The following is a 23008-nucleotide window of genomic DNA, read 5'->3' on the forward strand; positions in this document are numbered from 1 at the left end:
GGGGGGGGGGGGGGGGGGGGGGGGGGGGGGGGGGGGGGGGGGGGGGGGGGGGGGGGGGGGGGGGGGGGGTCCCACATTGATTGGAGAAGGGAATGAGTGCCAGCAAGGACGCTGGCCCCGAAGGGTGGTGGATTGTGAGATCCCACATTGGTTGGGGAGGCGAACGAATCATCCTTTATAAATATGGAAACCTCTCCCGAGTAGACACATTGTAAAAACCTTGAGGGGAAGCCTGAAAGGGAAAGCCCAAAGAGAACAATATCTGCTAGCGGTGGGCTTGGGCCGTTCCAGTTACCCATGAAATAACTTATTGTTGCATAGTTAAGTTAGAATATTGTTTTGGCAACTGTATATAGAAGCCAACTCCTGTTCCTGGACTATTGGGACTTTATCCAGAAAATGCATATGCTTGTTAAGGATCGCACTGAACTTGATTGATTAATAGGGATGCAACATCTTTCTTGTTTTTAGTTTCTATGGGTGATTTTTCTCTTATTCTTAGTTTTTCCTCCTACATATCTCTTACATTTTTCTCTTCTGTGTGAGAAATTTATATATGTTTCTATTAGGTACCCGAGCATGAAGAAAACAAGACAATAACAATATCAAAGACAATTACGTTATAAATAGAGTCTTGAGAGAGCTCTCTCTCTCACCCAAGTTCCAATGTGGATAATCCCACTAAAATCATCCCTTTTTAAGAACCCTACCTTCCATATATATAACCAAGACACCCTTATCTAATTACTACTATACCTTTACTAATATCCTATTAATATTCCCAACCTACACCTCACCAGTACTCCCACAGTTTCTTGTGATTTTGATGGTTATTTCAATTTCATTGTAGTCTTTGATTTTTTTTTCTTTTTCTTTTTCTTTTCTTTTCTTTTCTGAGTTGGGGGTTTCATAATCTGCATACAATTGAATGTCACTGTTTGAACTGAAGAGGAGTGTAATTTGTGTAGGAAAACCCATATTCATGTACAGTATGGGAGGCCTTGCTGAATATTGTGTCACTCCAGCCAATGGAGTGGCAGTTTTACCAAAATCGGTACCATACGCGGAGTCGGCGATTCTAGGATGTGCAGTTTTTACTGCTTATGGTGCAATGGCCCATGCAGCCAAAGTGCGCCCAGGGGATTCTATTGCTATTATTGGGATTGGAGGTGTCGGTTCAAGGTAAACAACTATATCTTCCATCAGCTTCCACTTCGTATTTCCAAGTCGTGTTTTACAATTTGATGAATGTCTAATTGTTTGTGTGGATATTCATTCTAATGCCAAGTGAATTTGATGAATATCTAATTGTTTGTGTGGATATTCATTCTAATGCCAAGTTATCTATGGACTTGGCTTGATTTTGTTAGATCAAAGTTCCTTTCGATAGCTCTTGGGACGATTGTTTTGTCGGGCTTGTTTTTTTCCCCTTATTTATTCTTTCATTTTTCTCATTAAAAGTTTGGTTTCTTACCCCCCCCCCCTATCCACCCAAAAAAAAAAAACAAAACAAAACAAAAGATACAAAGATGTTGGGAATGTGTTTCAAATACACAAAATATTCAATAATTCAAAATAAATAAAACACATGAGTTGACTATAAAAGCCGGCATGGACATCCATCCACAACTGCATCGTATGAATTCCATTCACAATCAATTGATTTCTTGTAGCGATCTCTCGTTTGTTTTAACCATATTAAATCACTCATTGATTTGATCAATCTCCCTACTATCTTTAATGTTTCCAGATATTTGAGAAATTTGATTCTACAATAAATTTTTTAGTTTTTTCTCGAATATATCTTTCAAATATTATTTACGAAAATAAAAAAAATGTTAGTAGCTTGAGTAGTAGCTTGAGATTGCTCAAAACAGTACCTAAAAAATATAGGGAAAAAAGAAGAAGAAAGAATCTAAAACTGATGAAGGAAACAAATTGAATGATGGGAATTTTGGTGAAAATCAGAGCATTCATCGCCTAAATTATAAAGATATGGCATTCAAACAGCATATTAGGAGCATGTAGTCTGAAAGTGTTCATAATTTCCAATCTGGTGTATCTTTATTTGTTTATTATTATTATTATATATATTTTTGTAACATTATATTTCTCCAGTTGCTTGCAGATAGCAAGGGCATTTGGTGCTTCTCATATTATTGCCGTTGATGTTCAGGATGACAAACTGCTAAAAGCGAAGACAAGTGGTGCTACACATGCCGTTAATTCTCTTAAAGAAGATGCAATTGAAAAGATCAAAGTATGTACTTCATTCTTTAGGAGTTATCCTACGTATCATGGATCATTGGATGCCACTATAGTATGCACGGTAGATGGAGTCATGTTCATATATTCATTATTTTTGTTATAGTTATTGCGTCTATTTGTTTTTGCGTGTGTGTGTATGTGTGGGCACTGTGTTAGATTGAGATGATTTTTTTTTTTTTTTTTGCATTCAATGTGTGAATTTTCTTTTACTTAATCTCATGCTTTAAATTATTTGTGTCATGGTTTTCCTGCGTCTCAGTACTTCATGTTATTCAAATTTTGTGTTTTTATAAAAAAAAAAAAAAAAGTTTATTATTCAAACTTTGGGAGGGATACTTCATGGAAATATGCTTGAAGATCTTTTGGTTGAGTCATCTATCAGAGAGATCTTGTTCAAAGCTGCTGGGCGAATGCTTTAGGCCAAAGCTCGATTCAGTTTTTGTAGCTTTGTAGGAGTTTGGCTTGATGGTTTCTCGAGTTACTTTATTAGTTTGGTTGTTTGACTTACAACTGTCACAACAAATGCAATATTTGGTTGTATGCCATATAAGTACATAAGTTGTGTTCCCAGCAGTTAAAGTACTGTTTTTATGTATGCATCTGGAGGGGCATTTTTTGTGATTCCATATTGCTGCAATGTAAGTATGTGAGGTGCTGACAGGAAATAACAGGAGGAAAGGGGGTGGACATTGCTGTGGAGGCATTGGGAAGGCCACAGACATTCATGCAGTGTACTCAAAGTGTGAGGGATGGAGGTAAAGCTGTAATGATTGGTCTTGCCAAACACGGATCTGTAGGCGAGGTTGATATTAACCGCCTTGTTCGTAGAAAGGTTAGCCTTTTCTTCTTTTGGTTATTGTGATATCCCACGTTGGTTGGGGAGGAGAATGAAACACCCTTTACAAGGGTGTGGAAACTTTTTCCTAGCAGACGTGTTTTAAAGCCCTAAGGGGAAGCCTGAAAGGGAAAGCCCATAGAGGACAATATTTGCTAGCGGTGGGCCTAGGTCGTTATCGTTATGTTCTCTCCCTGAGATGGCATTCATGCACGTTTCTTCGATGCCAGTTTTCTACTTCTCCAATTGAATTCGTGTGTAGCTTCAGTTGTCACTAACATTGATACTGTCACTAAAAATGTTTAAGAAGGCTTCATGAGCTGGATGTTTTTGCCTCTTTTTTAAGCACAATATGAGCCGAATTTGTTAATAATGTGTGTGATTCAAGTGGGGATGTGAATTGATGATGCAGATACAAGTGGTTGGGTCTTATGGAGGAAGGGCAAGGCAGGATCTGCCCAAGGTGATTAAGTTGGCAGAATCGGGAATTTTCAATCTTAACGACATGGTTTCTCGAAAATACAAGTTCGAGGAGGCAAATGAGGCATTTCAAGATCTCAACGAGGGAAAAATCATCGGTCGAGCTGTTATAGAGGTCGCCTAATCCCTCGAGCTGTTGTAGAGGTTGCCCCCCAGTCCCTTCACTGCCCCAAATCAGCACCTTTTAGTTTATGTGACACACAAATAAATATTATGAGATAAGCTTTTTTTTTTTTTTTTTTGGTTTCTCTTGTGCCCTCTGAACTTTGGTTTGGTAAAATCATGATCGTCCCGGGTTAAAATTCATCGATGTATGTTTAGTTTATTTTAGTTCCTTGAATAACAAAACCAGTAGTGCTTCCACAGGGAAAACAGAGCAAGAAAAAGAGAGAATAAACGAATTCACTTCCAAGGGTAGAAACTGTGTTTGTACGACTTTGGCGAAATGGATGAAAAGGGGAAGGCGTTGACTTTTTTATTTTTTCTCATATATGGCAAACCTAACCAAATCCATATCCGAGTAGAAAATTAGGACATTTGTTTTTTCTTTTATTTTCTTCTTTTGAGAAAAAAAGAAAACAAATAAAGGCATTTCCGTCCTCATTATGGGAATGGGTATGGAAAAGTCCCCACTATCCCATGCCTCTTATTTTATTTTCTAGGTTGAAGCCGAGAATTCACCTGAATCTTTGCATAATTTTTTTCTGTATACACACACACAAGTGGGGAGGGGTGGGGAGGTTAAGGTTGGAGATAGGGACGAGAGAAATCTTTTCCGCTCCTTCCCCATTCCCTATTGATAAAGATTCTTTCTTCGCTTCGAGTGAACTTCTAATGTTAAATTGATATCTCTCGTGTAAAATCAAGATAATCAAAATAAATTATTTTAAAAATAAAAAATGAGTAACTAAACTAAATATTTAAAATATATATATATATATATATATAAATAAAGAGACTTAAATGAAATTAAAATTTTGAGTATATTCAAAATTAAATCGGATCTAAAGCCTAAAACTTGAGTGGGCTGCATATGTCAGCCGACCAAGTTTATCAAAATAATTATTGAGCAATGAATTATTTAATCCTACAAAATTGATTGAATCAACAAACATCCAAAAACTTGGGTTGGAAATTGGAATCGGTCTTCAAATAAATAAATAAAACTTAATTAAAACCGGTTTTCTCTTGTAAACACGTGAAAGTTGAAACAGCTTAATAAAGTCGGTTCGTAATAGTGTTATATTTTATTATGTTTTAACTAGTTTTTATTTCTGGAAAAGCAATACATGTAGTCAAGTATTGACCCCATTGGTTCAACCGTTCAATTAAATAGGTTCATGACGGTTGTTGCTTGCGCTCAATTTCTAATCAAAATTAGGACCCACTCACCACATTCAACATAAAAAAAGAAACTCATTCACATACCCATAAACATACCTAAGCCCTCACCCTTAACCCCATTTTGTTCTTTCTTTTTGTTGGAAACACTGCTCGGATTGGTATGTGATTGCTAACCTGTGTTGTACATAGTACTACACCAATCTAGCCACCTCTAGCTTCGATTCAACGAGAACAAAGTCCACCCAAAATCAAGCATCAACATCCTAGTATTTGTTTTGTAAAAAACTTGGATTTTAAAATAAATTAGGGAGAAAAGGGGAAAAAAAGAAGAACAAAAAGTCAAGAACATAAACCAAAGAGGGAGGGAGGAAAGTGTGTATTTTTGGATAGTGGAGTCTCCAAAGCATTTATTATATTACCCAAGAAAAGGAAACACAGCTCTCCTCTCTTACTCCTTTCTCCAATAATGCCTCAAAATTTGAAACCTAAAAGGAAAACCAACAAAAAAAAAAAAAAAATAGAAGCACAAACCATCTGTTCTCCCTCCTTCAAATCAAAGCAAAGCAAAGCACTGCATGGGATTTGCTCCATTCCTTGCCTTCTCCCTTCTCTTCCCTTTCTTCACCTTCCTCTCTTCCGCCCCTTTAGCCTTTCACGCCGTTTACCCCAATTTCACAGCCTCCAATTTCAAGTTCATAGACGACTCCGGCACCTTCTTAGCTTCTCTCAACAACACTTTCACTGCCTCAATCACCAATTCTAAATCCGACTCCTCTAACTACTTCTTCCTCATCACCCATGTCGTTTCCGACACCATCATTTGGTCCGCCAATCCCTACAATCCCGTTTCCATTTCCAGCCCTCTCACTCTCTCCCCCGCCGGCCTCTCCCTCTCCGACGACGACTCCGGCGCCCTCGTCTGGTCCACTCCGCCTCTTCCCTCCCCTGTCGCCGCCATGCACCTCCTCGACTCCGGCAACCTCCTCCTTCTAGACCACGCCAATGTTACCCTCTGGCAGAGCTTTGATGTTCCAACTGACACCATCCTTGTCGGACAGCGCCTTCCAGTTCGAAATCCCCTGTTTCCGGCTACCACTGAGGACGACGACATGTCGTTTCGGCTTCTCCTTACTGATGACGATTTGTTGCTGCAGTGGAATCAGTTGACTTTCTGGAAATTGTCCATGGATTTGAAGGCCTTTAGACATTCTTACTCTCCGGTTTCCTTCTTGGCCATTAATGGCTCTGGGTTTTATCTCTTTGCATCAGATGGATCAACGGTTGTGATGCATCTCAGCTTGAATTCCAATTTGGGGGAGCTTTTTAGATTTGGGAGACTTGGGTTTGATGGGAGATTCAAAATCACGAGCTTTGTGAATGGGGGTTTTGTCGATGAATTTGTGGGTCCGTCGGAGAATTGTCAACTTCCGACACCTTGCGGGAAGTTAGGGCTCTGTTCTTCTGGAACATGTTCTTGTCCTCCCAGTTTCACAGGAGATTCACAGAACAAAAACGGTTGTGTCCCTGCTGATTCATCCGTTTCTCTTGCTTCTCCTTGTGGTAATGTTAGTAAGGCCAATGTTGCAGGGGAGTTGAATTCGAGCTTTTCGTATTTGAGACTAACTGATGGTGTTGATTATTTTGCTAATAACTTCATGGAACCTGAAAATCATGGTGGTGACTTGCAATCCTGTAAGGATTTGTGCTCCAGGAATTGTTCATGTTTGGGGATTTTTTATGAAGATTCTTCCTCTTCTTGTTTTCTTATTTGGGACAAGATTGGTTCCGTTATGTCTGCTAAGAGAAGTCGTGTCGGATACATAAAAACTCTCCAAATGACTCCCATTTCTGAAGGAAAGAGTCGGAAAAGGATTCCACTGGTGGGTCTGATATTGATTCCTTCATCAGCAATCTTTCTTGTGATTGCAATTGGTGTCCTACTCTGTTTTCGAAGATTGAGGGTGTTGGCGACACTGCAGCGGTCGGAGTCTTCTTCGTCGATGGAACTGGATATGACGTTGATTCCGGGGTTACCAGTCCGGTACGGCTACGACGAGATTGTGACTGCAACTGACAATTTCAAAACCCAAATAGGGAGTGGCGGGTTTGGTACGGTTTTCAAAGGAACTCTTCCAGACAAAAGTGTTGTGGCAGTGAAGAAGATATCAAGCCAAGGAGCGCAGGGGAGGGTGAATTTTTGTGCAGAGATTGCTGTGATTGGGAATATTCATCATGTAAATTTGGTGAGATTGAAAGGGTTTTGCGTGGAAGGGAGGCAAAAGCTTTTAGTTTTGGAGTATATGAATAGAGGGTCGTTGGATAAGGCTCTGTTTGGGGATGGCCCTGTGTTGGAGTGGAGGGAAAGGTTAGAAATAGCATTGGGGACTGCTAGAGGGCTTGCTTACTTGCATAGTGGGTGTGATCACAAGATCATCCATTGTGATGTGAAGCCAGAGAACATACTTTTGAGCCAGAGTTTGGGGGTCAAGATCTCGGATTTCGGCCTCTCCAAGCTTCTCACTCCAGAACAGTCAGGGCGGTTCACAACCTTAAGAGGAACTCGAGGATATCTGGCACCGGAGTGGCTGACGAGTTCGGCCATCTCTGATAAGACGGATGTTTACAGCTATGGCATGGTGTTGTTGGAGATTGTTAGGGGGAAGAAGAACTGCTCCTTTGAGGAGAAGGATGGGGAATACTTCCCTTTGGTTGCTTTGGAAATGCATATGATGGGTGGAAGGTACTTGGAGTTGGCGGACCCGAGGTTGGAAGGGAGGGTGAGGGGTGAGGAGGTTGAGATGCTTGTACGAGTGGGGCTATGCTGTGTGCATGAGGACCCGGCTCTGAGGCCAACTATGGCCAATGTTGTGGGGATGTTGGAAGGAGGGGTGGCGGTGGCGGTGGCTAACGCTAACCCAATTCTAGAGTCTCTCAACTTCTTATACCTATATGGCAGCAAATTCAGTGAGCCCTCAAACCTGACTCCCCAAAATCAATCTGCGTTGTGGAGAGCATTGGTGTCAGCCACAACAACAACAACACAGCCTCATCCTATTCTTGGCAACCACAAGAGTAATAGCCATCGTACTGCTTCCTCTCACCTTTCGTCCCACCAACTTTCTGGTCCCCGATAAAGATGGCAACAGCGTAGCGTCTTAGATTCACCCTTTGTGTATGTCTTTCTTTCCTATCATATTTTGTCAACATATGCAACATATATGTCTTTCTTTCCTATCATATTTTGTCATATGGGTCACTTGAAAATTATATACAATAGTTGATAGACAAATAAGATTTCAAGGATCATATTACAAAACCTCTTTTTCAAGCTTCAAAACAGCCATAAAAGCTTCCTGGGGTACATCAACTCTTCCAATCGCTTTCATCCTCTTCTTTCCTTCAGCCTACAGCTTAGAAATTTTCAGTGTAAATGCAAAGGAAAATTGGCAAAAGAATAGCCAATTCTCATCTCATCGTCTATCCATGTCAAAATAACACACCTGTTTTCTAAGCAATTTCTTCTTTCTTGTAATGTCTCCACCTAGAAACAAAGCACAAACGAGAAATTTTACCAGCTGCCCTCTAATAATGTCGAACTTTTATGATATTGATAAGCAGTGACCCTCGAACATAAGAGAAAGTGATAAAAGTTGATCCAAAAATAGAAATAACAAATAAAAAAAGATATCCTGTCGCTGCAAGAAGAGTTTCTCACCGTAGCATTTGGCAAGGACATCCTTTCTAATAGCAGATATAGTTTCACTAGCAATAACTTTAGAGCCAATACACGCCTGCCATGTCAGGAAAAAAAAAAAAAAATGGAAACAGACGTTTCCCATGAAAAGAAAAGAAAAGATAAGAAAAAAAAGAATTATCAAGAAATCAAAGAGAGGGTGATTTCAGTCTGGTACACATGACAATCAGATTGGAGCTATGCGGAGCTGGCTTTTCCAGCTATATAGAAACTTCAAAGATACATGTGCACAAGTTTTTTTTTACAAACGACTTTTCGACCCGTTGAGTCATCCTATTCATATTTAGCTATACTAATGAAAGAGGAAAAGTTTGAAGGTGTTTTAGTTTACACTAATATCTTTCGACAGTAACATCAGGCTAAGAGAGGGCTATCAAAAGACCTAACATGTTTCCTTAGATAAGAATCCCATGGAGACAGCTAATCAGGCATAAATTTAAAGGAGGAATTTTTGGGCCCCACAACCGTAGCAGGGGTCCCTTACTCGAGTACCAGGAACTACTTCGTTGACAAACATAGCTTTTACAATTGCTTTATCAGCTTGTTGATGTTGTCTAAACTAGTAATGAATTAGCAAATATGGGGCACGAAAGAGTGGGAGAAGCATGTGCAAAAGAGCAAGGGGCATGAGTAAAAGAGGCAGTAAAGTGAAGACCCTAGTGATTTGATCTTATACAGCAGATAGAGTCCAGTTGAGGCACCTCCCGGCCCCACATGGCCCTAGGCCCTATGGGCGTAGCCGTTGTAAAACGGCAAGCAACGACCCCAATCATTTGTTGTTTCTATCCCCTACGCTCCTATGGAATAATATTCTTGCAGGTTTTAGCCTTCAATGGGTGGGGAATTTTTTTCATTATCCCAGTCTTGCGCCAAATCTTTTGCAGAATGCCTTTTCTGTTTCAGAATTTGGAGCTTTAGCTTCTAGCCTGTGCAGCCTACTTGTCGGTCCTTTGGATGGAGAGGAATGACCGCATTTTCTCTAGAGCAGAAAGTCCCATGAACCAGCTTTGGGACAAGATTATCTGCTCCTGTCTGTGGGCTAAAAATCTAAATACTTTTGTAATTACTTCACTCATTCTTCTTTAATACAGACTAAACGTAGAGCATTTGTGCAGCTTCCTAATTCTTTGTATTTTATCAATATCTTAAAGAAAAATGCTAGTTTCGTTAAAAGAAAAAAAAAAAAAAAAAGAAGGGAAAAAATGGAAAAAAGTTCGAGTTCATCCATCACAACTCAACCCAAAAGCTTAAACTGATGAGTTATGGTAAATTTAATCATATGAATACTTTAACCCCCTCCTCCCTTTTAGATTATTTGTATAAAGTCCAACAAATGGAAATCCGTATTGACGAAGGAGAAAATGACTTTATTTATAAGAGTTCGAATATAAGACCTCTTGCTCTTATACAACCCAAAAGCTTAATGTGATAAGTTACGGTAAATTTAATTACATCTGCAATCAATATAACTTACACTTTTCTTGGAGAGGGGATAAAAGAAAGTGGGGAATATTATCTTTGGAAAAACAAAAAAAAAAAAGTAAACAATGTGCATCTTCTTTGTTTTATTTGGTTGATATTTGTAATGTTTTCTAAAAAATAATGCAAGTCTTTTCTTAGAAAACAAAAAATAAATAATCTATTGGTACCTTCAAGTGGCAGAAATTCAAAACATTTGGACCAAGAAAATACATAATAAAGCTATGTAACTGTTAATGTCAATCACAAATATTATCATGTGTCAAGAAAGGAAATATTAATTTTACCTGAATAGGTACTTTAAACATTTGTCGCGGTATCAGCTCCTTCAGCTTCTGAGTCAAAGCTCTTCCAACGGAATATGCCTGAAAATGGTATTTCTTGTCAGCTTCAAAGCATAGCAAGTTGGTCTAAGCCAGAATAAGTAATGAAGCGTTTGCTCAATCAGCGGACTGACAAAAGACACTCGCATAGTGCCTATGTCAAAACTATATAAGACAAAATAAAGTCTATTGAAGCGTTGCTTTGAAATTTCATTGTCTTTGGACCAGAAAAGGAAGAAATGCTATACCTACCCGGGGGAAGTCAAGGAACGTCCTGACTCAAAAAGTTCCAAGCCCAAATTATAGGCGTTGTTCGCCAATAAATATATATATACCAGCACTTGGTAAGAGTACAGATTAGTCCTCACCAAGTAGCTTATTTATTTAGAACGAAATGAAGAGAAGTGTGAAATATGGAAGCGGCAGAGGGAACAAAAGGGACAAAATCAGAAATAAGAAAGAGTAAGGAGGATAGAAAGGAGATACTCTCAAATATCTCCATCGACCTTCTAGTACCCTAAGACTTTTTTAAGAGCCAGACGACTTTGATCCACCAACTAACAGAAGAAAACAGACAGCAGGACAATAACTAACTAATTATGCATCAAGTTTAGCATTACATAAGTTCCTACTCATCCAAAGAAAAACACTACTTTATGAAGAGAGAAACCAGGAAGGTAGAAGCTAACTATTCCTATCCAGAGTAATAACCAATACATGCTCGAAATTGATACCAGATTATATGATTTTATTTTTGGTTTTTAATGAGTAACAAAAAAATTATTTCTCGAATGATAGCAAGTATTCTTGTTATAAATATTACCTTATTGTTGTGCACGATTGTTGCCAAAGGTTCCACTCGGTCACCATTTATCTGAATGTCCAGTTTTATCAACTCACTTTCTCTATATCTGAAAGTCATTATGCAATTTTAATACGAAAAGTTAGAAGCACATCTTTAACAACCAAGAAACAAAAACTACTAAAATTTTTGACACATTTTCTTTATACTTGTGATTTTCCTCGAATTTATACTATTTATTTTGAAATCCTATCTCAAAAATTCAAAAAACATCCAGTTTGTGTTCGAAGATAGGTGTTGAGGGGAGTGTTAAACATATGACATCCTGCATGAGGGAAGGGTTGATGACAAATGAGTCCGTTACTTTACGCCCATCTCTGGCCCCTCATATATATATGAATGCGCCTCTTCTATTCCTTCTCGTCCATCTCAGTTACAATTATTTCATTCCTTGTTCATCTCACTTTAACCGTTTTCAATTCAGTACAAAATAATAACATGATTTTGTCCCCATAATTGACAATGTGGACATATCCACCAAGGATGCTTATATGTGAGATCCTTATTTAGTAATAGAAAAGCTTCTCTACAAAAAGAAAAAATGCAGCAAGAGTGACACTGATTGCATCATCCTCAAAAATCAAATCCACTCTATTAAAGAAAAGTGTACATGAACGATTTAGTGTTTTACCCAGTAAAAGAGTATTCCATGCTTGCATAACCTTTGCTTCTGGATTTTAGTTGGTCAAAGAAATCACCAACCATCTGAGGGGAAGGGAGGAAATATGTATCAATACTCACCACAAAAATAAAACAAAATATTGGAAGTTCATAGATGTTGAGATTTGAGAATATGAAGCTTATAAATGTCGACATTTAAAATCTCTTTTAATTAAAGTCAGATTATAAAACTTTCATTTTCTTTTCCTTTTCAAGTCTTTTTTCAAGGATGTTAGGTTTAATTCTCAGCTTTTGTCTTTCCACTTTAAGTTTACCTTTAATGTTGTTTCTATATCAGCTAACTAACTTGTATCAACTAACCAGCTCATATAAGAAGGCAATCAGATGAAATCATTACCAACCAACATTTCATAAGTTCAACAATGGCTAACATCGCATAAAATACAGCATCGGCGTTCAGCATTGAAGTGAGACAAACTTACTTCTGCTAGTGGTAGGGCATAGGTGATTGATGCTCTAATTTCGGTTATAAATTTCATTTCTTGAAATTCTCCTCTTCTTTCTTGGGCCAACTCCATCAGGGGTCCAATATACTCCTTTGGCGTAAGCATCTCAATCTATGATTAGGAACAAAAATAACACATTATATTACTTGATATATTAGATAGATATTCTAAGGCTTCGAAGCACAAAAGTTGACCTTGACAAACGGCTCCTCAATTGACCTTCTTTTTCCAGGTTCAGGAAGCAAAGATGGATTTGAGCATTCAACCTTCAGAAATGAGAATTTTGTTATAACGTTAGCATGAGATTAACACAAAGTTCAACTTCCAAAGAAGGTATTATTTATCCCATCCTATGATATTCACACACACATACGCGCATATGCATAATGGCATTCAATGAACAAAAAGATTGAAGGGGGCAGGAGCATCAATAATTCTACATTGAATCTTCATTTCTAATTACATAACATATTCAAGTGCTCAATGAATTAAAAGATGATGCAAAGATCAGTGGTCAACAAGCACCACTAAAATGCCACTGTAAACAAATAATAATAAACAAAAAATTTAATTTAACTCTTTAACCAAAACTCATTTCTCATCAAATTATTTTATAAAATGTATTTCCTTAGATCAATTAGTCACCTGTTGGATTAAAATTTTCATTATCTTTTCCATGTCCTCTCCCCACCCCTTTTTTAAAGGTTTCTTTTCGTCCTTATGAACCCAGTGATTCTTGTTGGTAATCTCACCCCTGCTCATGAATATGTCACTATTCTCCTCGTTGCATAGTATAAATCAGAAAATGGGTTCCATAGCCTTTATGCCAAATCCAAAAGGGTAAAGGATTTGAATTTCTAAAACCTCTTTGATACGCAAGCAACTATATGATAGCCAAGCATTTAGTTAAGCATCGTCATACTAAACATGCGGAGATAGACAGACACTAATAAAGAAAGAGTAGAAGGGAAAATCATCCCTCTAATTTTTACACACTCTGCGCAATAGATGGCTAGAATTTTCATGAAGGCCCTGCCCAGGATTATATTTGAAGAATTGAGATCCAAGTTTCAGTTAATCAATATACAAGACACAACTTGAGGGAGTGTGTTATAAGATAATGAGCCTCTTTATTTTACTTCATCAATTTTTCAAACCCTTCCTTTCATTGTTGGAGCACATACTTTGTATTCCCTAAAATAACCACATGGCTATGCTAATTCCCGGAACTAATAACCTTCCATATTTTTCATTTTTTACTTGTATACAGATTATTAATTATTTAACCACTTATTCATAAGGAAACCTACAGTAAGGATATGATGTTCAATCTTTGGTACAAGTGATTAGATAATTAAAAAGAAAGATTTTTTATTTTTATTTTATTTCATTTTTTTAAAAAATTAACAGATTTGGATTGATTCAATCAAACTAATTTTAGAATTCATGAACTAACCAAAGCTTTTGGGTTTGGCTAATAGAATTAATTGGGTCATCAAGTTCTTTAAACACCGCTGCAGAGAACTATTGAAATCACACGTCACTCTAGATTCATAATTACAGCAAGTAGTAAATGTATACTATTTTCATTCTTCTTGCTACCATATGATAATGAAGCATAAGTCTAAGGATAGAGGAGAAATTACAGTTTCACCGTTTACACAGTTAACTCTATATACAACACTTGGAGCTGTAGTTATCAGGCTCAGGTTGTATTCTCTTTCAAGTCTTTCCTGTATAACAGAGGCATTTATAAGAAAATTTTGTTTTTAACGTTTGTTTCAATGCTGTTAGTACATAGTAACGACTATGAAGCCAACAAATTTCTTTATGAAAACAAGGAAAAAGAACCTGGACGATTTCCATGTGGAGAAGACCTAAGAAACCACATCTGAAGCCAAAACCCATTGCACTTGATGTTTCAGGCTCAAACTGTATGAAGTTAGAGTGCCAAAATGGTCAAAATTCATATTAGATAGAGGTTGCAATCACACAGATTGCAAACAATATGGAATGGAGTCGACATAAATGATTAAAATAGCTGAGGAAGGGTAGTGGAAAATTATAGCAAAACATACGCCAACGAAGAAAGGAAAATCAGATGAAATGCACGAAAAGTAAAAATCACATGAAAAGGATGCAAACACGTATGCTCAAAGATCACTGCATAATTTCTTAAAATATAAGGCAGTCTATTTCTTCCTTTAACCAGACAAACTTTTTTTCTTTCTCCTTTTTTCTTTCCGTGTTCATGAATGTTTGAACCATCTACATATCTTAACTCAACTCATGAAACAACTATCTGACAATTATCAGAAAACTCAGTATTTTAGTCTACTATGAAGGTGGCCACCATGAGTTTTGAATAAGTTTCTCCCGAAGTCCGTTCACTATTTTTCACTTGTCCAAATGACCATTAGGTAGTTGAGCTAACTAAAATAAAATAAAATAAAAAAACTGGTTTTCCATCAACGCTAAACTTCATATGATTTGTATCTATTTCCATATGATTCTACGAATGAATGCTACATTTAACCACTTGTCAAAATATCAGCTAAAAGTTTCTCGGATGGAAGAATCTGAACCAGTCAATTCTCGAGTGTAATGTTTTCCAGTTTCTACATTTTCTCTTTGATTTAACCATGTAAAGCAGGTCTCATGATTGGAAAAAATCTTGTCCTGACTCAATGAAATTCAATTGTTGAGCAATTTAAACTTAAGCCTTAATTGATCTATTAAGATGAAGAGTCATGTAAAGAAATACCGATAAAGGATTTTCCACCGTATTCCAGCGTAACAGATTTAAATAATTCAACTCCCAAGAACCCCACCATCAATGCATTAAATGTTTCTTAACCACCAGAAACTCTTAATGCAAGGGACCTTACAATGAGTAACCTTTCTGAGGAATCTCTATTAGTAGAACTTCAATCAAGAACTCTTCAAACAAGGCAACAATTGAACCTATTCCCCAACTCCACAACAATGAAGATAATGAAGGGTGAATGAAGAATTTGAGAGAAAAATTGCTAGTTTCAATAATAGTAAATATATAATAGTAATAATATTTTAACTATAAAAAAACGAGGACATACTAAAGAACTTCTTAGAAGGGGAGTTTTTTCCTTCATAGAACAACATATGAAGATACTTTCTGTAAGAAGTTGGAAAAAAATTAACTTTTCCTATCATAAAGACTATACTCCTTATCCAAGATTTTGCCAACTCAAAAAGTATAATGAACCGTAAATCTACCATCAATCACATTTAACGCCCATGAATAAAAGGGGTGCAATTAAAAATATTAAAATAAAAGGGACTAAACTGAAACCTTTTAAATGATAGAACTCAAACATTAAGACTAGTTTTATGTTGTAGTAAACAAAACTGTCCATAACAGAAGAACTAAAGTGAGGCAAAGTATTTGTAATGTAGATGTATAAAAGAGTCAAAATTGAAATATATAAAAGAGAATTAATCCTTCAATAACCTTCAACGCGGCATCATTAAGTTGCAGCTTTTCAAGAGCATCACGTAATTCTGGAAACCTGAAAAAGTAGAGCACAAAAGTTTAAGTTAAGCAGAAGCAAACAGATCATTACGTTGTAAATTTTTAGAATATGGTAAATAAATTAGCATGAGCAAGGATCAATACTGGTCTGCATCAACTGGAAAAAGGCCACAGAATACCATTGGAGTGGCTTCCTCATATCCAGGTAGTGAGTCTTCGGCCTTTCTACTAAAGTGAGTAATGGTGTCCCCAACTCTTGCATCAGCTACTGATCTTATAGAAGCTGAAAGATAGCCAACCTGAAAATGAACAGGGCAAGAAAATAGAAGAATAGTGTTGAAAATGAGTGTCAAAGTTGGGACATCTTTGTAAACAGCTCATCAGGAAAGTTAGATTATAATATCTTCCACAGTTTATTCTTCGATCCCCAAAGTTCAGGGTAGGAGTTGAGTAGATAAGTTTTTCTTTTTTTAGCCTTTCTGGTGTAGGCTAAAGAGACTAAGGAGACTAAGGAGAGAATTCTCCAAGAATCCAACACTAAATCTTTATTAGAAAGGATTTAGAAATGAAAGTGTTGGTATAGTTGATCGGTATTGATTGTATTATATTTCTGGAAATTTATTTCTTTATTTTTAGATGGGTGTTTCTTCTACTTAATAACACCTTCTCATGATAAAATATACAGAAAATATTCTATCTTTTGATAATTTACCTACGGTGTCAGAGCTGGAAACCCTAAAACTAATCCCATCCTAGCAATCGTTGCTACTGCAAGTCACCCGTGTTTACCCAGCACTGTCTACCCTTGGGCATCATGACCTTGCGTTACTCATTGCATGCAAGAACCCAAATTCAAGGTTCTTCTGCATACGTGTTCGCAACAATCGTCGAAAAGGCATGCTCTGTCAGTACTTAGCCAACATGTCACGTCAATTTACCCTCATTTTTTGGCTACTATTATTTGTGGGTTTGGCTTATGTTTTTTGTCCAGCTTTGAAAATTGTTGATTTTCAACCATGTCAGAAAAAAAGTTTTTGATTGCTAAAGTGGTCTCAGATAATTGCATCCATTCCAACACACCTTCTATCCAAATTACCACCATTCGCTTAATGGGGATAACTTTCTTCATTGGTCCCAAAGTGTCCGGATGTATACTCGTGGAAAAGGACAGATTGGTTACCATACCAGAGATAAAGTAGCGCCTGCCAACTATGATCCTTTGTTTGCCGGATGGGATGCTGAAAAACTCCATGGCTATGACTTGGCTAGTCAATTCCACGGTAGACGATATTAGTTATAACTATATATGTTACTTTATTGTAAAAAAAACTATGGGATAGGGTGACTCAGATGTATTCACATTTTGGCAATCGGTCACGTGTTGAACCTCAAATTGGGTGACATACGACAAGGAGGTAACTCAGTGACACAGTACTTTCACTCCCTAAAAGAACTTTGCAATATCTTAGATCTCTTTGATACGTATGAATGGAAGTCTACAAAGGATCAAAAGCACTACAAAGTTGGTGGAGGATAGTTGTATTTACATATTTCTGGACGACCTCAATGCTGAATTCAATGAGGTTAGAGGTAGAATACTTGGTAAAACTAATCTCTCAACTACTCATGAATTTTAATCTAAACTGCACGAGGAAGAGAATGTTAAGATTGAGAAGAAACCCACTGATTCAATTGAAAGTTCTTCAGTTTTTGAAGCTATTGCCGTCAAGACTTTTGAAAAATCAAACAAGACGCATAAAAAGCCTTGTGTTTGGTGTGACTACTGGTGATCTGTGTTGGAAACTTCATGCAATACCCGCAAACAGGAAAAGTATTAAGCAAGGTGAGAAGAGCACCAATCAACATTCTTTCAGCACTAATGTTGTTGACACCAACCCATTCAATACAGAGCAAGTTGATCAAATCATGAAACTGCTAAAGGCACAAATAGGTAATTATCCTAATGTTTCCTAGGCACGAATAGGAAATTATCCTTGAGCTCTCTCTTGTCTCAACTCATCTCTGTGGATTATAGTTTTTGGAGCATTTGATCATGACTAGTTTCTACGAACTATTTGAATCATACTTCCCTAAGCACTTTAATGAAAAAAATTCAAATTGTTGATGTTAGTTTCTCTGCTATTGCAGGAAAACGAAAACAAACTATTAGATTGACCTCATACATTACTTTACATTGGGTTCTTTATGTTCCTATTAGGATGTAATTTGTTATTTGTCAACAAAATCCAGGGGTGCTAATTGTCGTGTTACCTTTTTTGACTCTCATTGCATCCTTCAAAATAAGGACTCGGTGGAGATGATTGGCCCTAGCATGTTCGATGGTCTCTACTACTTTGTTAATCTTTTATCTAGTCATATAAAAGTTGAAGGCTTGAAAGTGTTAGTTCTCTTTCCGTTAAAGAAATTATAATGTTTTGGCATCGTAGGCTACATCATCCCAATTTTTTCTACTTAAAGTATTTATTTCCAAATTTATTTGAAGGAACTGATTGTTCTGTTTTTCATTGCGAAGGTTGTATATCCCACTCCTTTTCATTTAATTCATAGTGAAGTATGGGGACCTTTGATTTTGGTTCATAGTGGAAAGCAATGGATTATAACCTTCATTGATGATCACACCCTTTTAACTTGGATTTATGCAGAAGGTGTGTGATGATAACCAAGATTGTTTCGTGTCAAGAAGGAAAAATGTGCTCTCGCCCAAAAGTGTATCAACTTCCTAGGAGATGTCATCGGATGTGGCAGATCAGCATGGATGACGATAAGATCAAAGCCATCCAAGAATGGAAAATTCCCAATTCAATGACTGATGTGTGATCCTTCCTAAGATTAGCCAACTATTATCGACAGTCCATCGGAGGGTTTTCACGACCAACCGCCCCACTAATGAAACTACAAGAAAAAGACCACCCCTGGTAGTGGTCTGCGGAATGCTAGAGCGCATTGGAAGATTTGAAAGCAGCAATGTCGAGGGGGCCTGTCCTCAGCTTGGTCGACGTTACCAAACCATTCGAAGTAGAAGTAGATGCATTAGACTTCGCACTTGCAGGCGTTCTCATTCAAGAGGGACACCCCATTGCATATGAGAGCCAAAAGCTCAACAATGCTGAGAGGAGGTATACTGTCTTTAAGAAAGAAATGCTAGCGGTCGTCCATTGTCTCCGAACATAGAGACAATATTTGCTAAAAGCTCAACAATGCTGAGAGGAGGTATACTGTCTCTAAGAAAGAAATGCTAGCAGTCGTCCATTGTCTCCGAACATAGAGACAATATTTGCTGAGATCTCACTTCGTGGTAAAGACCGACAACAATGTTGTTTGTCATTTCTTTGATCAACTTAAATTTACTTCCAAACAAGTGTGATGGCAAGAGTCACTAGCCGAGTTCAACTTCAAGTTTGAACATAGAGCCGAAAAAAATAATCAAGTTGTCGACGCCCAAGGTCGGAAGGGAGAACATGCGGCCCTGTGCATGTTAGCCCATATCATGTAAGTACAATAGATATGTGCGAAATCATATGAGAACAATTTCAGAAAGTCCCTTCGGCCAAAACGGTTATTAAGTTAGCCAAAGCTGGGAAGACCAAGAAATTTTGGGCCGAAGGGGACTTACTCCTGACCAAAGGAAACATGTTATATGTTCCAAGGGCAGGAGATTTGAGGAAGAAATTGATGTACGTCATGACACGCTATGGGCTGGCCACCCTGATAGGCAACAAACTTACGCCTTACTGAAGAAGAGATACTTTTGGCTGAACATGCAAGATGATATCAGGTAATACATGAAGACATGCCTTATCTACCAACAAAACAAAGTTGAGAAGGCCAAGGTCTCGGGATTTCTCGAACCCTTGCTGGTACCAACGAGACCTTGGGAAAGTGTGTCATTGGATTTCATCACACAGTTTCGTAAGAAGGAGAACACGAAACAATCCTGTTTTCCACTCTGATACCATAATCCAACGGCACTTTCACTTTTTGAATTTAACATGACATAATCTTTAGTAGTAAATAATGAATAAATATTTTAAATCTTCATGGTATCAACACCTATAAATAAATCCTAGCCAATGGTCAAAAACCCAAGTTACCACTCATCATTAATGCAACCTCCTCACAATTACCCCATCTAGGTTTGTTCTTGACTTGCTTGTGGGAGTTTGTGGTTCATGTTCTAGATTTTTGCTGATCGGTGGGTAGGCTAGTGGGTAGTGACAAAAACTGAAGCTGTGTTTCACATCCCAACCCCTAATGGTTCACAAAGCCCTAACTGCCCTAGGAAAAGTTCTAGTGCTTTGATACTACATTAATGTGAGAGCAAATAGCAGAAATAACTCTACTTTGTCTACAGTTTAATACATATATGCATACATGGAAGCCCTAAACTAAATATCGTATAATTATAATAAAAATGACAAAAGACTAACAGGTTCCCATTTTTACTTAACTATATAAACAATTGCCCAATCAATCATTTACCTCTCCAGCATAAAGTTCCTCCACTTCCAACTGATTGGGAGATAAGACTCCAACTTCATCAGCAAAATAATCCTGTGGATAAAGTGGCATTAAACTTATTAGGGAAAAGGAACTTCAAGAACAGAAAATGCTTCAAGAAATAAAAGACCTTAATCCACTTTCAGCTAAGACAATGCAAAAATTCAAACTTCTCAATGTTGGGAAGAGAAGTAAGAAATAAAATGAGGGTAAAAAGAATATTGAGTGTCTAGAGAATTTACCTTTCCACTAGCCATGAAATATATTCTATCACCTTTCTTTATTCTCCCATCAACAACTCGAAAGTAAACTATAACACCCCTATATGAATCATAATAACTGTACAAAAGCAAGGTAACCTCATTCAACATCTGTTCAGTTCATTATTATTAAGATTTTGATGGCAAAACCATAAACTCAAAGCATATAATCGGCGCAAAGTTTTTATTTTTAATTTTTTATGAGAAACAAAGTTCATTTCATAGAAGATACGAAACTACAAAATATATATATAGGGTAGGCAAGCTAAACCCCTAGCCAAAGAAGTTACAAAATGTAAAACTACAATATAGTTATTAACTGTTGAATTTTAGCCTGATTTTAAGAGAAACATACAAACATGGAAGCAATTTTCTGTTAAGTTATAAAGAAAATAGTAGTAATAAAATAAAATAGATATGGGACATCAACTATAAAACAGGTTTGCTGCTAAGACAGAACTTTTAAATTGAAGATATTCAGTGTAAATAAGAGTCATTTAAATATAAGCATATATAGAGATAACTAAGCTAGTTGTATACCTATCAAATATTAATGCTCTGAGTGGCCTATCAGCAGTATTACGAGGTGAAGGAACCCTTTCAACAATCGCATTTAAAATTTCAGTTATACCTATCCCCTCCTACAGGAGAAAAAAAAAAAAATCAGAAAAAGATTGGTTCCTTGAAGTAAGTAATATTGATTATTCAATTATCTGAATCCAAATGTCAGAATACAACAACAATAAAAGAAATTTTCAATTTTAGCTCTAAACTTGTCATGTTGAATCAAATTTCTCCATGTACTTTCAATTCTATCAAATTGAACCCTAAACTTAGACAATTGTTCAAATTCTTAACCTCTATTCAATTTTTGTTGATTCACTCGCCAATTGTAACAAAAAAGTTTAAAATTATCCATAATATCATTAATTTCAATAAACTAAAGTTTTTCACAAAATAAAGTTTGATCAATGCACAAATTAACCACTTTCACAACATTGCTAAAACTCGCAAAATTTCAATAAAAATTAAGCTCTAATGTTAATTTTTCTAAAAATATGAATCATATGTGTTTTGTTATAGTTCGTGGAATGAATATAAGAATACTTTTTATCACAATCTTTCACAGAAACTTATCTGAAGATAAAAATTACAACAACTTAGATGTTTAAGATCAAGATTGCAATACTTATCTAAGTTTGAGGTCCAATTTGATGGAATTGAAATTTTCTGATTTCTTATCAAATAAACACATGCATATATAGTCTCCATGAGTAACCAGCCATTTACTGGACAAGAAGAGCAACTATGAATAAGAAAATACTGAAAACTAACCTTTGCTGAACATTGTATCGCATTACTACAATCAAGACCCACAATCTGCAATAAACGTGAAATATTATAAACTTAATTTTTTTTTTTAGAAAAAACATAAATGTAAATGTAAGTACTTTTAACGTTACGCAAGTTTTCTCTAAGCCCTTGTTTTATTTTCACCGTTTTATTAAATTAAACAGCCAAATCAAGTCAAATGAATAAACAGACAAAGGCTCAAGTTCGTATTATAAATAAATAAATAAAATTACAGTGAACCCTTAAATGCATGAACCGCAACTTATGCCAACTCTAGATGCATGAACTGCAACTTCAAATGGTACGTTAAAGTCTAGTATGGCTAGAGTAGAACTGGTACTAAACTTGTCCTTAAGAATAGTGAAGCTTATATGTTGTTCATCTCCCCAAAGAACTTTCTTTGGATCCAAAAGGATGGCATCAAAATGGAGTCAGCCGCTCTCAGATCCTTTTCCCATTTATATGTTTGTCTATTTTCAGAAATAAACATATTCCTCAAATGCCCTTATTTCTATGAATACTTGATAGCGTCAAAAAAGATGTTGCGAAACAAGTAACAGCTGGTCTCTCGAATTCATGTTGATTTGTGAATTCCCTCATCATGTTAAGTACATACAAGTGGCTATACAGAAAACCTGTCATGGCCCTTTTAAGACACCTTTTAAATTGGTCAATCATTCTGATATCCTCTAAAATTAAATCTAAACAATGAGCGGCACATGGTGTCAATATAAATATGGTTATTTTGCATCCAAATATTTACCAGCTAGGGCATAGTTTGAGGCACTATCGACACTTTGCCACAGTGAAAGCATATCTCCGAATAAGAATTTGTACCTTCTCATTTGTTTTTCATTTCATCAAAGAAGAGGGGGGGGGGGGGGGGGGGGGGGG

The 23008-nt window shown here is 36.8% G+C and overlaps 3 protein-coding genes across 3 annotated transcripts in view; 2 read left to right on the plus strand and 1 right to left on the minus strand.

The window, feature by feature from the left end:
* Positions 1-3942, plus strand: part of LOC111432503 (alcohol dehydrogenase) — a 5876-nt gene extending 1934 nt beyond the window's left edge. Inside the window, exons 5-8 of the mRNA XM_023069420.1 lie at positions 969-1182; positions 2119-2260; positions 2930-3100; positions 3516-3942. Coding sequence (XP_022925188.1) covers positions 969-1182; positions 2119-2260; positions 2930-3100; positions 3516-3707 — 719 coding nt within the window. The 3' untranslated portion in view covers positions 3708-3942. The remainder of the gene's footprint in view (positions 1-968; positions 1183-2118; positions 2261-2929; positions 3101-3515) is intronic.
* A 1516-nt stretch (positions 3943-5458) lies between these two features.
* On the plus strand, positions 5459-8191 carry LOC111432373 (G-type lectin S-receptor-like serine/threonine-protein kinase At5g35370). Its single transcript, XM_023069222.1, has one exon. The coding sequence runs from the start codon at positions 5503-5505 to the stop codon at positions 8059-8061; it is 2559 nt and encodes an 852-aa protein (XP_022924990.1). The 5' UTR covers positions 5459-5502; the 3' UTR covers positions 8062-8191.
* LOC111432406 (translation factor GUF1 homolog, chloroplastic) overlaps positions 8123-23008 on the minus strand; it is a 36223-nt gene continuing 21337 nt past the window's right edge. Inside the window, exons 7-22 of the mRNA XM_023069271.1 lie at positions 22097-22141; positions 21302-21402; positions 20744-20840; positions 20484-20555; positions 16128-16282; positions 15963-16020; positions 14324-14404; positions 14119-14205; positions 12667-12738; positions 12449-12583; positions 11977-12050; positions 11307-11394; positions 10448-10525; positions 8643-8718; positions 8428-8468; positions 8123-8331 (exon numbers count right to left, since the gene is read on the minus strand). Coding sequence (XP_022925039.1) covers positions 8236-8331; positions 8428-8468; positions 8643-8718; positions 10448-10525; positions 11307-11394; positions 11977-12050; positions 12449-12583; positions 12667-12738; positions 14119-14205; positions 14324-14404; positions 15963-16020; positions 16128-16282; positions 20484-20555; positions 20744-20840; positions 21302-21402; positions 22097-22141 — 1356 coding nt within the window. The 3' untranslated portion in view covers positions 8123-8235. The remainder of the gene's footprint in view (positions 8332-8427; positions 8469-8642; positions 8719-10447; positions 10526-11306; positions 11395-11976; positions 12051-12448; positions 12584-12666; positions 12739-14118; positions 14206-14323; positions 14405-15962; positions 16021-16127; positions 16283-20483; positions 20556-20743; positions 20841-21301; positions 21403-22096; positions 22142-23008) is intronic.

The sequence above is a fragment of the Cucurbita moschata genome, unplaced genomic scaffold, assembly GCF_002738365.1.
Source record: "Cucurbita moschata cultivar Rifu unplaced genomic scaffold, Cmos_1.0 Cmo_Scf00038, whole genome shotgun sequence".
NCBI classification, from domain to species: Eukaryota; Viridiplantae; Streptophyta; class Magnoliopsida; order Cucurbitales; family Cucurbitaceae; genus Cucurbita; species Cucurbita moschata.

What these genes read in the sequence shown, in the direction of transcription:
- LOC111432373 (XM_023069222.1), top strand. Translation starts at nt 5,503, where the DNA reads ATGGGATTTGCTCCATTCCTTGCCTTCTCCCTTCTCTTCCCTTTCTTC.